The sequence below is a fragment of the Dermacentor andersoni genome, chromosome 1 (assembly GCF_023375885.2).
Source record: "Dermacentor andersoni chromosome 1, qqDerAnde1_hic_scaffold, whole genome shotgun sequence".
Lineage (NCBI taxonomy): Eukaryota > Metazoa > Arthropoda > Arachnida > Ixodida > Ixodidae > Dermacentor > Dermacentor andersoni.
In genome coordinates, this window is record NC_092814.1 from 305,928,730 (window position 1) to 305,943,311 (window position 14,582).

The following is a 14,582-nucleotide window of genomic DNA, read 5'->3' on the forward strand; positions in this document are numbered from 1 at the left end:
GTGTTTTCTTGTTTCTATTCTTCACGAAATGGAATCAAAATGTCCCCTCTTAACGCTGTACGCAATGTGCGCTGTGAGCGTAGAAAAAGTTCCCTCTACGGCGTAATATAACACACACGCCCCCTGCAAGAGAGGCGCCCTCTCACCTGAAGGAGGAGTTGTAAAAGTCATGTTTGTCTCGGTGCTGCATACTTCGACACCACACGCCTTCACTTTGACGGTGTACTTCACAGACGACAATAAGTTGGACAGGGGCAGACTGTAGGATGACGATTCCTGTGAACTTCCGTCGACCACCACAGTCGGCGTTTCGAGGCGTCTGCCGTCAAAAGAGTATCGGTCATCCGTGTACGAATTGTCGTCATAGGGGCACTGTTCGACTTCGCATGCGCGCTGTGGCGTGCCAAAGGATCGATAAATCTGCAAATGCCAATAAAGGAAGTCATGAAAGAGCACCGAAATAAATCATCGAACATGTACGCCAATCGGAGCAACTCGTCAAAGACAGCCAAGCTGTACAACAGTTCTCATCCCCTCTGCATGTTCTGGCGGTCTTTTTTGCCACTGCCTGCAATCTACGCGACAGTTTCCAAACGCTTCACGATATCCGGTGCAATTATTTTTCTACACCCGGGTCTATACAGTGGTTGCACAAAATCCGCACTTATGACTATATAAAGACACCAGACAATGAAGCCAAGGAAAGCATCGGAGAAGTTAGCCGTGGTTTAAATTGGAATGTAGAAAATATTCACGTGTGGCGGCTCCTGCCGGCGACACGTTATCTTTCCGTCCACTTTAATTTCCCTTGCTTTAGTATTTTCTACATTTCCATTTCAACCACAGCTAATTTCCCCGATGCTTTCCTTGCCTTCATTCTCTGTTGGCTTTATGTGGTCATGAATAACAAATCCGAGCCGCCCGGTTACCCTTCTTGTCTCGAATATCGGCGCTGGGTACTTCTAAACTTTCCTGTGTATCCTTGGCATGTTCTTGCATGCTGCGCCGCTTCTGTTGGCGCCGGCACCTGGCATCGCCTTCCTACAGTCTTGTAGGGCTGCGTTGCTGGCTTTTCTTAAGCTTTAGCACTGGCACAACTCGATGCCACCTATTCAAACGCATGTGGAATGCAGAAATGCTTTTGATGAAACAGCCCCAGGACCGATTTCAGTGAAGTTGCTGCATTTCAGAGACAAACCTACACTGTGATGCCTGTAGGAAGCTGATTTTTCACTTCGAGCTTTGAATTAAAAAGAAAAAGAATGGGGGCAAAAAGATAACTATTGGGAAAATATAAGCACGAAGCTAACAAATCTGTCACTTTCCACCAAAAACAGATATCGCAGCTTTGTAGACAGAATTTGCCGAAGCATCTGAAGCGGACAAATTGAATAAATGACGTTACAGCTTACGTGAACTTGGTACAATGTTTACGAGGGCTTCGCAAATCGAAAGTCAGTACTATAACATATTATCACACATAGGCGTAAAATACATCCATTTTGTTCGCGTTTCGCCCTAAAGCGGACAAAATTGATTAACACACTGCGTTAATGGGCACAGTTCACAGAACTCTGATATCATTTATTTTTGTTGTTGTTGCTCAGTTGGAAAGTTGTTTTCAAGGCTGTTTTGACTTTTGCTATATTGAACTTTGTTTTCTTATTTGAACTGGTAATATCAAAGTCGGGCTTTCTACATTCAGTAGATTTTAAATTTTTATTTGAAATGCAAATAAACAAAAAAACCTCATCAACATCGGCGCAGTGGTTGCCTGGAAACATGACTTCCCCGTTCCCTTGTATTTAGATAGGAACCTCCGAGCTAAAGCACACGCTTATGAAGCGACCGCACGCGCGCGATTTGCAAGCAACGCCGATAACCGACGGACGCGACGGGAGAAACATGTCTCGCCGTCGCTTGGCGAACATAGCTCTTCGCCCACGTCGGCGTCCGACTGTGCCTTGCCAGAGAAGCCCTGCAATACGGCCGCTTCGAGGCTCCGATACAAGCTGCGTTCCTCCCTGTTCTTTGACCTGTACTAACCACGTCGTCGCTCGCCAGCCTTTGCCGCTCTTGCATGCGAACTACCGTGAAACGCACCTAAACATTTTTTTTTCATCTGCAAATTTCGTAGCCGATACTCTCTTTTGTTAAATGTAAAAAAAAAAAAAAGTTTGCACCCTGTCTGCCCCAAACAATAATCGTCATCTGTCTCGCGTTCATTTCCTTTCTTCGTTGCTGGCCGCCCGGAAACTCCAGGCAGCGAACGACATACCCGTTATCAGCGCTATACAGCATTCTTGACAGGGAGATAGTCAGCGTATAGAGGTTAGAGGAAAGGAAACGCGAGCCGCCTACAGACGACGATTATTGTTTACAAAGTTAACTCCAATAGGTGGGGACTTTTACAGCGGAGCTGTTATACGCTAGGTAGTGGCGGTTTGTGTGCGTAGGCAAAAAAAAGATGGCAGCCACCCCAGAGCTACGAGAGCTAAATCATAAAGCAAAAGCGTATCGCCGGGTATGTCCCAGCTGCGCTTAATCGCTACAAGTGTCAAAACGTATTGCAATAAAAAAATATATTTAAAAAAAAGTCAAACAGGAATAGACACTGTTTAGTATATGAATTGCAGTTCGACGTCGCGGGCTCTATAGGCAAAGTGCGTAACCTTGTCACCGTTCTCTTCCGCCCTTCTAATGGGTAGGCCGTGTGCGGTGAGGACTGCGGAAGGACAGCGCGCCTGCGAAGAACACCGTCGTGAACGGAAGCGGGAATGTACGCGGCGACGGCGACCGGCACGTAATGCGGACAGAGATCGCGCCGCAAACGCCAAGCGTATGCACCTTTGGTTAGATCAGCCCCACGGACTCCACCTGCTTCGTAATTGTGGGTGATTTCAACATAGACGTGTCTAGGCCAGACGGAAAGTGGTTCGCGGCGCTTCTTTTGGAAAGGTTGGGCGTTCAATGTTACACAAACGTCAGTGTGCCCATGACGCGTCATCGGTCGTGTATGCACCTCACATTAGCCAAGAAGCTTTCCAGTGTGGCCTCAGAGCCATTGACCGTATATCATAGCGATCATAGAGCGACAGTCACATTTAAAAGAGTTGGATGCTGGGCAAGTTGGTATTTTGACACGAGAACCATTATTGAAATATAGCGCATCGGGACGGCACAACAGAACGGAAGACGAACACAGACGAAACATACAACTAATTTTATTTAAGCCAAAAATAAAACACGGATAATAAACCAAATAATATCAAATAGAAATAGTAACTTCCAAATAATCAATCCAAAAAAGCTAACAAAAGAAGGTTAAAAATCCGGAAGCACTCAGTATGCAATTTAATAAAATAACAAAAAGAATCGCCAAATACCTAATTCATTGTGGTATGTCTTTTATTTTCAATCAACATATTTATTATCAACATACTTATCCCTATATATACAGCTCCACTGTCATCCACCTTCACACAGTGGAATGACTCTAAATTTTTCTAAAGTCTTCTCTTATTCGCGCTACGTCTTATTCCCTCTTGTATTGCATATTACCTTCTCCGTCACCTGTTATACAGCGCATAACTGCCTCCGGCTATAAAAGTTCGTTAGTCGTACGAGTGTCCCAGCCAACACGGAGAAAGTTTCAAGGAATTTGGAAGTGTTACTTCTGCGGATGAAGCTGGGTGAATGCTGTTAGAACCCTGGTAGTAACCTAATCAGCTCTGAAGTTTGGGTCGCAGGGACTTGGACGACATGCTGATTTCCTCGGCATTTCAAGCAGTTAAAATTTTTCTTCACAAGTCCACAAGTTGCCAGCACCCTCTATGGGAAGCAGCCGGTAATTATTGCTTTCTGAATGCTCCGTTTAAAGGCCATGATGCTGGAACTTACCTCAAACGTTCGCGCAGGACTCGCAGCGCTCCATGAAATGATAACGCTGGTTGTGTCAATGTTCTTCGCCGACAAGTTAGCGGGAGCTGCGAATAATAATAATAATAATAATAATAATAATAATAATAATAATAATAATAATAATAATAATAATAATAATAATAATAATAATAATAACCAATTTGCACTCTTCTATATTACTGCACAGATACCAAAAACACCAATAAATTCTGTTCCCCCATTTTCTTTTGTTCAGAGGGTCGCCTGATCCACGAACAACTGCGCCGAAATGCACGCTGCTTAATTATTGCGGGGAGTTATATGCAGTACTTTCGACATGATCACGGCGGAATGGAACGTTGGAGCAGCACTGCTAGTTCTTTGCGTGCCACGAAGGCACTCTCAGATTTTCTCAGACATACTGGCGTCGACCAGACAGTTTGGTTACTTGTTACCTGTGTGCGCTCGTGTACGTTTGTGCATCACTGTATACGATGTATGAGTGCGTCCTTTTGTGTCAGTGACACGCGGAGTCTTCATCTGGAGCAGCATGCTAGCAGGCTAGCCGTATGGCCAAGCAAACATACCCAGCATCCAATAAAGAGTGTTTCAACAAGATTAGCATTCTTTGGTAACTTCGCCCACTTTGTAGTATGTCCCTATGCACGAATATCCCACGCATAACCGCTCTTCCGCCAACTTCGTTCACTAGGTCTTCGATGGTCAAATCGGTAGATCATCAGGCTGCTGTTCTGAGGGAACCAAGCTCAAAGGCAACCATCGCAGCAACTTAGGTCAGGGTGTATGTAGCACGGGGTATGCGCCCCTCTTCAATCATCCTCTTTGACGCCAGCTTGTGTCACTGTGTATGTGTCACTGGGGATGTGTCACTGCTTATGTCTCGATTTTAATTGTTAGCATAACATAAAACATATTATCACCAATTACGCGCCAATCGCAAGATAGATTCCTAATCGCAGCAACGTCCCCAGAGATCTGCATTTGGTGGACGCACCGTGACTTTATTTCTCTCTTTCTCTCTACCTCCTCTAGCCGTCCAATAACATGCCAGTCACTACAAAATTTCCAGGAAGTAACCAAATGAGCTGAGCCCCTAGGCGCCTCGTCAATGCCATGACGTGAACAGTATCCAATGCTCTGTCTCCCCTTGCAATAGTGCATAACAGCAAGCTGGACCTGGTGGCTGTCTACTACCCGGGCGGCTAAAAATGCTGCAGGCTGTAGCGATTCCTGCGGCTATGAACTCTTCATTTATTGACATGTAACAACAGGCAAGAGAGTAACCAATACAGATTATAGATATAACAGCCAGTTTGGGACTTTTTAATAGCTATAGATAAACGAAGTCCAGTGTATGTGTCTGTGTGGGCATGTGGGTGAGTGGACATTTTTCTTACTGACTTCTTTTAGCAGCACGAGCATCGAGTGACACGCTTGTTTCTTGCGCGGCACTTCCGGTGCACCTCCTGAGACAACCGGGGATGAAATTCAACCAGAAAAAATAGAAAAATATAGTAAAGTACAAAGTTCATGGGTTTCATTATAGATATGATATCATAGCATAAGTTTAGTTACTAGTTGAATTACTGAATTGTTTAGAAAAATTATAATTAATTATAAATCACTGATTACCGCACACCAAAGCACAGAATCGTAGAAATTAGAGACCTGCCACGTGAGCACGACTTTGACCAAATTCCTGGAATCCCGGAAGTAGAAAGCGGAAGTAATGACGTCACCGATGACGCTACACCCTTTAACCGGCTAATTATTGGAAAACAGTTGCCTTGCATAGACTGAACACCTGCCTAGAAGAGAGAATGTGACGTCACTCCCTCCTCTCTCCCTTGTCCTCTACCGGCGCGCACTTTCTCGCTCGCTCGCTTGCTCGCAACTGCGCGCGCCCGCTCGTTCCATGATCTGACGCCTGCATCGGAGAGGGCGGGTAAGATGCGCTTCGTGCGCCGCTCGCTAGGGGATATGCCCCGCCATGTGGCGCGCACTGTGCTTCCTCCTGCGCTGCGCTCAACAGTTCGTCGTGCTTGCTGCGGTAGAGCAAGGGAAACGATGGAGAATGTTTTATTAGAATGTGAAAACATCTGTCCAGCAGATGATTAAGGCACCACTTTCCTCACGGAGGAAGGAAACTAAGGAGAGGCCCTACCCCCTCCGCGCGCTAGGAGAAAAGTGTGGCGGAAATGACGTAGTAGGTTCTCATTTTTTTTGCTGCTTTTTTATTTTTTTTGTTGTATGGCCATGCCTTTTGGGCCACAATGGCGGCGTTGTTATGGTTTTGAGCGCTCACACGTGTTGCTCTGGTAGGTTTCGGGCCGTGGCAAAGGCGCCGAGTGGGCGGGTTTGCGTTAGTCACCGTGTCTTGTTGCGCTGTGTTACCTGCACCCTGCTCTGCCAGATGTTGCGCGAGCGCGCGACACCACGCGCAGCGCGGCGTGGTTTCGCGAAAGATGTAAACAAGAGAGGAGGGTGGCCCAAAAGGCGGAGCTTCGCCATGAGCAACGCCAAATTCCGGCTTCACTTTTGCTTCACAAAGAGTGACGTCAGGGCCTCTCCTTAGTTTCCTTCCTCCGTGACTTTCCTCCTTGAAGTCCTTGGGTTCAGCGAGAGCAGGGAAAAAGTAAACATGCCCGCAATAGGCATTAGTAAGAGGCGATTGGAAGATTGGTGGAAGAAAAGCAGGCAAACTACAAAAAATGGAGGTGTACAAAAGCAATGTTCGCAATAGGGGGTCAGAAAATTTGGTTGTGGGAGTTCATAGTGTCTTTTTTTCTTTCTCTCCTTCTTTTTCAACTGAGGTATGACATTAAGTAGTATAATAGCAGGAGCTTGGTGGCGCAACCCAGCGCCCCGTTCGAAAGGGGGCGCTCATAAAATCCATCCATCCATGCATCCATCCTCGCCCTCCCTCGCCCTCCCTCGCTCCTCGGCCACATATCGCGCTAGGGGAAACACGTTCGCTCACTTAACCAAAAGAACACCAACGTCGAGGTGCGAGTGCCACTAAGAGACCTCTAAGTCAAAGACTTGGGTCGCCTACCATTTTTTAAATTTATTTTCACACCGAAAGTTTGGACGCACAGATTCAATACATGACCCTAAGCTAGTATAGGTAAAAAAAAAATAATTGTTTACGAACTCAATTCGTAGAGCTTAAATAACACTGCGCAAAATCAAATATGCAATTATCAAAATAACAAATCAACAGTTGGTCAACGATCAAACAAAATTTTGTTCAAATATAAAATCTAATTTCGAGAAATAAGCAATTTTGAGAAGAAAAACAGAAATATACATGGGGAAGGAATGGAATAGTGCACCAGCACCCGCCGTGATTGTTTAGTGGCTATGGTGTTGAGCTGTTAAGCACGAGGTTACGGCATCGCATCCCTGCCACACCCATGTACTTAGATTTAAGTGCCGTTAAGGAACCCCAGGCGATCGAAATTTTCCGGAATCCCCAACTACGGCGTGCCTTATAATCAGATCGTGGTTTCGGCACGTAAAACCCATAATTTTATTCCAGTTTTGGTGCACCAGCGAGCGACTTCGATGTTTTTCTGCATCACAATCATCGGCAAGGACCGAAATGGCTGCCAGCTTAGAAGCAAGCATGATATATGGCATACAGCCTTTCGTGCGTATTTTCGCTCTTCTTTGGTCATGCTTCCTTTACCACACTAGAAACCACCATATATGAAATGATGCTATGATAAAATAGCCTGAAAATGGCTGGCTGCATAATATTTAAGTGTACTTATGCGGTCTGTCCCATTTATCAACCAGGTCGCATTCAGAGCAGCAGCCTTCCGCATGCCTGCGACAAACCTCTGCTATTATAATCGAAAATTATTTTTCGAAACCTGAGAAAACCAGCAAAAAATTGCACCGCAAACACGACGGAACGAAGAGACAGCACCACAGCGCGGGGGGCTAGCAACTGACATATATATTAGAAAAAGCGAATCAACCCTCGAACATTAAACCGCCGACGCATGCGCATTGCTCTTCGAGGTACAAAATTGTTTAGATTGAGGAACACACCTTTTTGCGCTATCTATTTATGCTTTCTACGTCTTTATCTTTCTAGCTCAGTCTTTTAGAAACACTATCTCCTTATCGCTGAGAGAGCGACAAAGACATAGCTTTTTGGTGCAAGAATTGGTGCAAGAAGTGCACCACCTTTCGAAAATGAGACGATTCTTGACAGGGTGTCAGGACGAAAAGCGAAAGGCAAATACTTGGGGCGGTTTAGATCAGTGTACAAGAGGAAGGAAAATGGATCAGTCTTCCTTCTATCTCTCTGAGCTATCAAGAGATAGCTTTTCTAAAAGGCTGAACTTGAAAGATAAAGAAATAGAAAGTAGAAATAGAAAGGGCAGAAAGGGTGTGTTCCTCAATTTAAAAAAAATTATCACTAAGAGCATTACGCATGCGTCGGCCGTATAATGTTCGAGGGTTGATCCGTTTCTTCAAATATATGTTTGTCGCTAGTCTATCATTGTAGTGTCTCTTCTGTCCGTCATGTGTGTGTTTCAATTTTTTCGCTGGTTTGCTCAAGTTTCAGTAGCAAGCAAATGGCCCTGCAAGCAGTAATTGTACAGTTATTTTTTGGATCGGTCCCAAATTATAAGGAGGCAATACGGTGATCATGTATCAGAGGTGTGTAGCAAGACAACGGCAGCGAATATCTTTTACTATTTTTTAGACGAGCATAGAAAAATTAATAAAATATGATTTTTTAGGTGAAATGCGAATCCGCGATGGCGCAAAACATTTTTGCCCTTTCACGTTTAGCATACGAATGAAACAAGGGAAATGCAGCTGAAGAAGCTACACTCCAAACGAGATTAGAATGATCTTTTACGTTATACTCAAGTTGACGCGAACATAAAAAATAAATAAAAACCTATTTAGCACGTGCTCCGGGTAATGTCCATGGAAAATAGGTTGCTTTACTGCATGAAAATTTTATACATTTTTGTTCTCTTGAAATTACAAAAAGTGCAAAATACAGCTGAACATTTCTTTCTCTACCGCAAGAAAACCTCCTGAAGTCATCAGCTTGTTAATGTTCAAATATTGAATGCGTAAATATATCTCAACAATATGTAACGTTTCAAGCACTTTACAACTAACTCTGTCGGCGACAACCTGCTACTACGCAATAAATCTAGACATCACGCTTATGATGTAATATGCGTAAAAATGGTGCTATTTATAGTCACTCCGAAAGCTAGACCTACCGACAGCCTGCTTTAGATTAAATGCGTAAAACCAAGCGTTCAATTATTCCCTGACCTTTCCTTTTTAATTGCACCGAGTTATTTCAATTTAGAGGGCTCAACCTGTACCAAAACAAATAGCAGCTTCGCCCGAAACGCGAAGCATTGACTGCGATAGCAAATTAGTAGACAGCTGTTCAAAGTAAGGATAGTAGTGTTATCGACCGCATATGCTGGGAAGCATTCGCTTACTAACTAAATTAACAAGCATGATGTCACGCACGCACAAGTTAACGTGAACACATCTCACTCGATGAGCGCGCACACTCGCCGTCAAAATTCTGCAGTGAGAGACAGCGGCAGCAGCAGCAGCGAGCGAATGGACCTTAGTGCTCCTTTCGCTGCAACGGCGAACTACGCGGCGTGTACAGACCTCACAGAAAGCTATTGACGCTCGGTTCACCTACACTATGTACTCTTCGCAGATCACTTTCAAGATAGGGCCCGGGTGGCCGCGCGCGGTCGTGCCATACGCAGCCGCCGCCGGGTTACAACGCGCCCCCGGTGCCTTGTGCGCAACAGAAGACGGCGCGTTTCCTCCGTGCTTTCCTCCCTTGCGCGCAAGATCGAACCACCATCGTCGGCTCACCCTCGCAAGCTTTCAGTCGCACATACCGCATGCTGCGTGCGGCGCCAATGTTATCGCCCTTGAACTTTATACGGAACATCACGGTGACGCCGACTCCATAAATGCGCCTGGAGTGTCCATATAATTGCTATCGCAATAAAAAGGAAAATATGTCTCATCAATGCTTCTTATGTGTGAACACTTAATATAGAGGCGTAGGCTAAGATTGACTTTCCTGATCACCCTGCTTGCTCATCCTGCTTTTACCTCTGTTGTGCAACGGGCAGCACATGTATTAGAAGACAATGATCGTGGGTCCAGTGAAGCCATTTTCACGGCTTTTATCCCAGCGGAGCTTCCAGTTTATTGTTTGGTAAATAAATCTGACTGCTATTCTGATCAACGCGGAAAGGCACTGCTGGCACGCATTTACCAAGCTAACTCCAGTCTTCCATTTCTTTTTACAGCGGAGCTGGTTAGCGCTGGGGTTCCGTGCATTTCTCATGTCCGTCAACAAATCTGTGTGGGCAAAAGCTATCATCATCAGCAATGGCTTGTGCCACTGCTCGGGCGTTCGTCGTCGTTTTCATCCAGAGCTGGCTCATTTGGCGCTTATCATGCCAGCATACCCTTACTGCACCTCCATCGCTCCCTCTACGAAGGCGCTGACGCCACTGGCCCACTGACAGTCGCTGCGGCGATTTCGGTATGAAATTCTTTCCTTCAATGTATCGCGAAATGAAAACACGAATCTATATAACGAATGCATAAAACGAATGAACACAGATATATAAAAATTAATGTGCGTGCGTGCCTTTCGTCACGACGACCACTGATCAATGCAGTAAACATGTTCGTACCTATGTTCAAAATTCTGTGTCACCACTTTGTCGTGTGCTACTATCCCTCAAGAGAAAAGTATATAACAGCTGTGTCTTACCAGTACTCACGTGTGGGTCAGAAACCTGGAGGTTTACGAAAAGGGTTCTGCTTAAATTGAGGACGACGCAACGAGCTATGGAAAGAAGAATGATAGGTGTAACGTTAAGGGATAAGAAAAGAGCAGATTGGGTGAGGGAACAAACGCGAATTAATGACATCATAGTTGAAATTAAGAAAAAGAAATGGGCATGGGCAGGACATGTAATGAGGAGGGAAGATAACTGATGGTCATTAAGGGTTACGGACTGGATTCCAAGGGAAGGCAAGCGTAGCAGGGGGCGGCAGAAAGTTAGGTGGGCGGATGAGATTAAGAAGTTTGCAGGGACAACATGGCTACAATTAGTACGGGAGCGGGGTAGTTGGAGAAGTATGGGAGAGGCCTTTGCCCTGCAGTGGGCGTCACATGGCTGATGATCCTAGTCATCCTAGTCATCCGCCTTCATGGAGTGGAATGGCTCATGATTTTGTGAAACATGTACGCTCTCGGAAACGATAAGAAAATTAGGGCAAGAGAGAGAGAGAGATGCAAAGGAGAGAAAGGCAGGGACGGTAGCCAGAGTTAAAGCTTCCGGTTCGCTACTCGCACAAGGGAAGGGAAAGGTAAATAAAGGCGGAAAGAAGAGTGGGCACCAAAAGAAAGGCGTGAAAAAAAGGGGGGGGGGGGGCGGGATGGGATCATTATTTCTTTCTAATGGGCCACTGCCACGCAAAAAGGTCAACAAAACCTTGACCGACTTTCGGTGCGACGACAGTTCATGTCGGCATTCCAAGACTGTCTGTTCTGAAAGTGGCCTGTCGTCAAGGCGTGCCAACACGGCCGCGAGGGACAGCCGGTGCACACTGTATCGACAAGAGTGGCAAAGTACGTGTTTTATATTCTCCTCGCCGCCGCAGTGACTGCAAGCCGCGCTCTCGTCCATAACGACTCGGAAGGCGAAAGATCTTGTGTAAGTGACACCAAGCCACAGTCGGCAAATCACTCCTGTCTCTACTCGAGAGAGTCCAGATGGGGGTCGAAGTCAAAGGGCCGGGTCCTGTCAGTGTAATTAATTAATTAAATTCGGGCTTTTACGTGTCAAAAACACTTTCTGATTATAAGGCACGCCGTAGTGGAGGACCCCGGAAACTTCTACCACCTGGGATTCTTTAACGAGCACCTAAATCTTAGTACACAGGTGTTTTCGCATTTCGCCCCCATCGAAATGTGGCCGCCGTGGCCGGGATTTGATCCCGCGACTTCCTGTTCAGCAGCCCAACACCATAGCCACTGAGCAACCACGGCGGGTTCCAGCCGGTGTAGACGGGTGTGCTTCAAGCTTGGTGTATTCCATAAATACCTTATGTCTTCATTTAGGGGAACAAAAGAGACAGCGGGTCCATAAGGAGAACGCTTTCGCGCAAAATCACGTCCCGCAAAGCTTCACACAACGCCATAAATTAATATGGCCGGAACCCGCCCTGCTTGCTCAGTGGCTATTGTGTTACGCTGCTGAGCTCGAGGTCGCGGGATTGAATCCGGGCCACGGCGGCCGCGTTTCCATGGGGGCTAAATGCGAAAAAAACGCCCGTCTACTTAGATTTATGTGCATGTTAAAGAACCCCAAGTGGTCGAAGTTTCCAGAGTCCCCCACTACGGCGTGCCTCATAATCAGAAAGTGGTTTTCGCATGTAAAACCCCATAATTACTTTTTAACAATGGCTGGAATATCTGTAGAGCTGTCCACCATACACGCGCATACCTTGCTGTCATCACACGAGCAAAGTGGGATGCTAGGCAAACAAGAGGCAGGATTTGCGTGCAGTATCTCACTTCAATGGCAATCAGTGCCAGAATGGCTGACGGCTGGCTATTCTAGCAAAAGAGGCCTTGAAAAGCGGTCTTAGGTGTGAAATATGTTATAGATAAATTGTTAGAGTATAATGTGCGTAATGTACGGAAGGATTGGCAGTCATAAACACTGATATTAACAAAATCATGCGGAAAAGACAGAAACCGAAACAGTTTGGAGTCCATAGTTAATCTTGTCGGCACAAAAACGATTCCGCTTGCTCTGTTTTGGCATTCTGCTAGAATCTCCGATTTCTATGCTAGGGTACCAAATCTCTTGTGATCCAACCCTAGCACTCCGACGTAGCGATCACAGATTCGCAACATAGCGAACGGAGATACCGCAACGTCAAGGGGCCACATGTAGCTGCTTCTGAACTCCTATTATTAAATCCCAGCCGCAAGCCAGCGAAGTCTGTGTCACATGATTTTTGTTGCTTTCATAGTTTCCGAAGGCAAATTCTTGAGCCCGCTATCAAATTTTACTTTAACCTTTGTCTCTAACGTATTGAACTCCCTGCAGCTACTTCTCAACGCCATCTCTTTAGAAAAGCAAGCTTTCAGCGGCACTGGCACATGATTGCATTGATTGACACTGAAGTTAGCTATGGCACCTAGATTCTCATTGATGTTTTAGCGCGGAACCCCACGTACAACATTCACTACATTAAATACATGAAGCAGTATCAAAGTACACGTGCGCACGTAAAAAAAAAATAATTGACGATTACGATATTCCCTAATACGAAATTTGAGCGCAGCTCTCTACGGGTTTTCCTTTCGTTATGTATTGGTTGGCGCGGATAATCTGTCTCGTGCGGCACGTTGCAAACGAAGCGAAGTGTAACATGACTGCCTGGCTAATCAGGACATTGAGAGGCAGCGCGTGGTGACGCGTAGGTGCGATTCACAGCTCATCATGCGCTTTGTTTCCCTATATGGTATCAGTGGATGCTCTCGCCGCATGCCCTATCAATGGCGTCATCGGTGAACAGACGACGCACGCTACTCTGGCGCCATGTTGTAGCGATCGTCGTGGGTGAACACGACTAGCGCAGCACTATGCTTTTCTTCTCACGCTTTCGCATAACCTCGTCTTCCGCTTTCCTCCTCGCGCTCACTTCGCTATGGCCGTGTTTTATCCTCCGCGACGCTCCGCGTTCGCTCTTTCATCCTTCGCTATGCTCGTTCGCTCGGCTACGACGAGGACGCCAACGCTCAAGGCCGGAATGGGCGCAAAGAGCTGCGCTCTAAAACGGCCAAAAATGCTTTAAAGCATATGCGGAAGCACAAGGTCTCATACGGTGCCGTATACACGTGCTACCAATTTCCGATTTCTAAGTAAAGGTTTACAAAGCGGTATATAATGCTACAGCCCATTCTTCCAAACAAATGTCAAGAATGAACTGTTTGTGAGCGACAAATAAAACGGTACAAGGCTCACTCATGCCTGTCCGCGAATGAAAGCTAAAGGAGGCTTGATGCTTGATCTGATGTCCACGGAGCTAACTGTTGCGTGAAAAGTTCGCTTCACTGCTTTGGGTAAGATTACATTTCTCTTAATTTGCGGATTGCATTTGCGACTTCAACAATTCGTAACTGCGAAACATGCAAACAGCTGCAACACGAACGAATTTCCACTATCACTCAAGCGGTTCGATAGTGGAGCGTAATTTTATCAATGCCCCATTCGCGAAAAGCACACGTTGTCATAGTATCGCATTGAAATGCATGAAATGGAATATGTTTTCCTTTCTGTGGAAGCGCACATCAGCGCTACTGATCGAAGAAGATGCGGCGGTTGCTGCGGCAGGGATGATCACGCACATCTGCGCCGGCCGTGGATCCTCAGGAGCGTTACACTGAAACATCTACAGTGGACACGTTGTCGTGAAGGAAGCGTGTATTTAGCTGTTACACATGTTTATGTCCGCCGTATACTAAGGTAAAACATACCGACAGCACCGAGCTAAGTAAGGCGTAGGTTCATAAAAAAATGGCGGATCCAACTAACGTCCATGTA

General features: G+C 45.9%; 1 protein-coding gene across 1 annotated transcript in view; it reads right to left on the minus strand.

Moving 5' to 3' along the window:
• The window catches only part of LOC126547714 (uncharacterized), a 132,404-nt gene that overhangs the window by 13,740 nt on the left and 104,082 nt on the right, over positions 1–14,582 (minus strand). The window contains exons 6-7 of the mRNA XM_055063357.2: positions 3,901–3,986; positions 147–420 (exon numbers count right to left, since the gene is read on the minus strand). Coding sequence (XP_054919332.2) covers positions 147–420; positions 3,901–3,986 — 360 coding nt within the window. The remainder of the gene's footprint in view (positions 1–146; positions 421–3,900; positions 3,987–14,582) is intronic.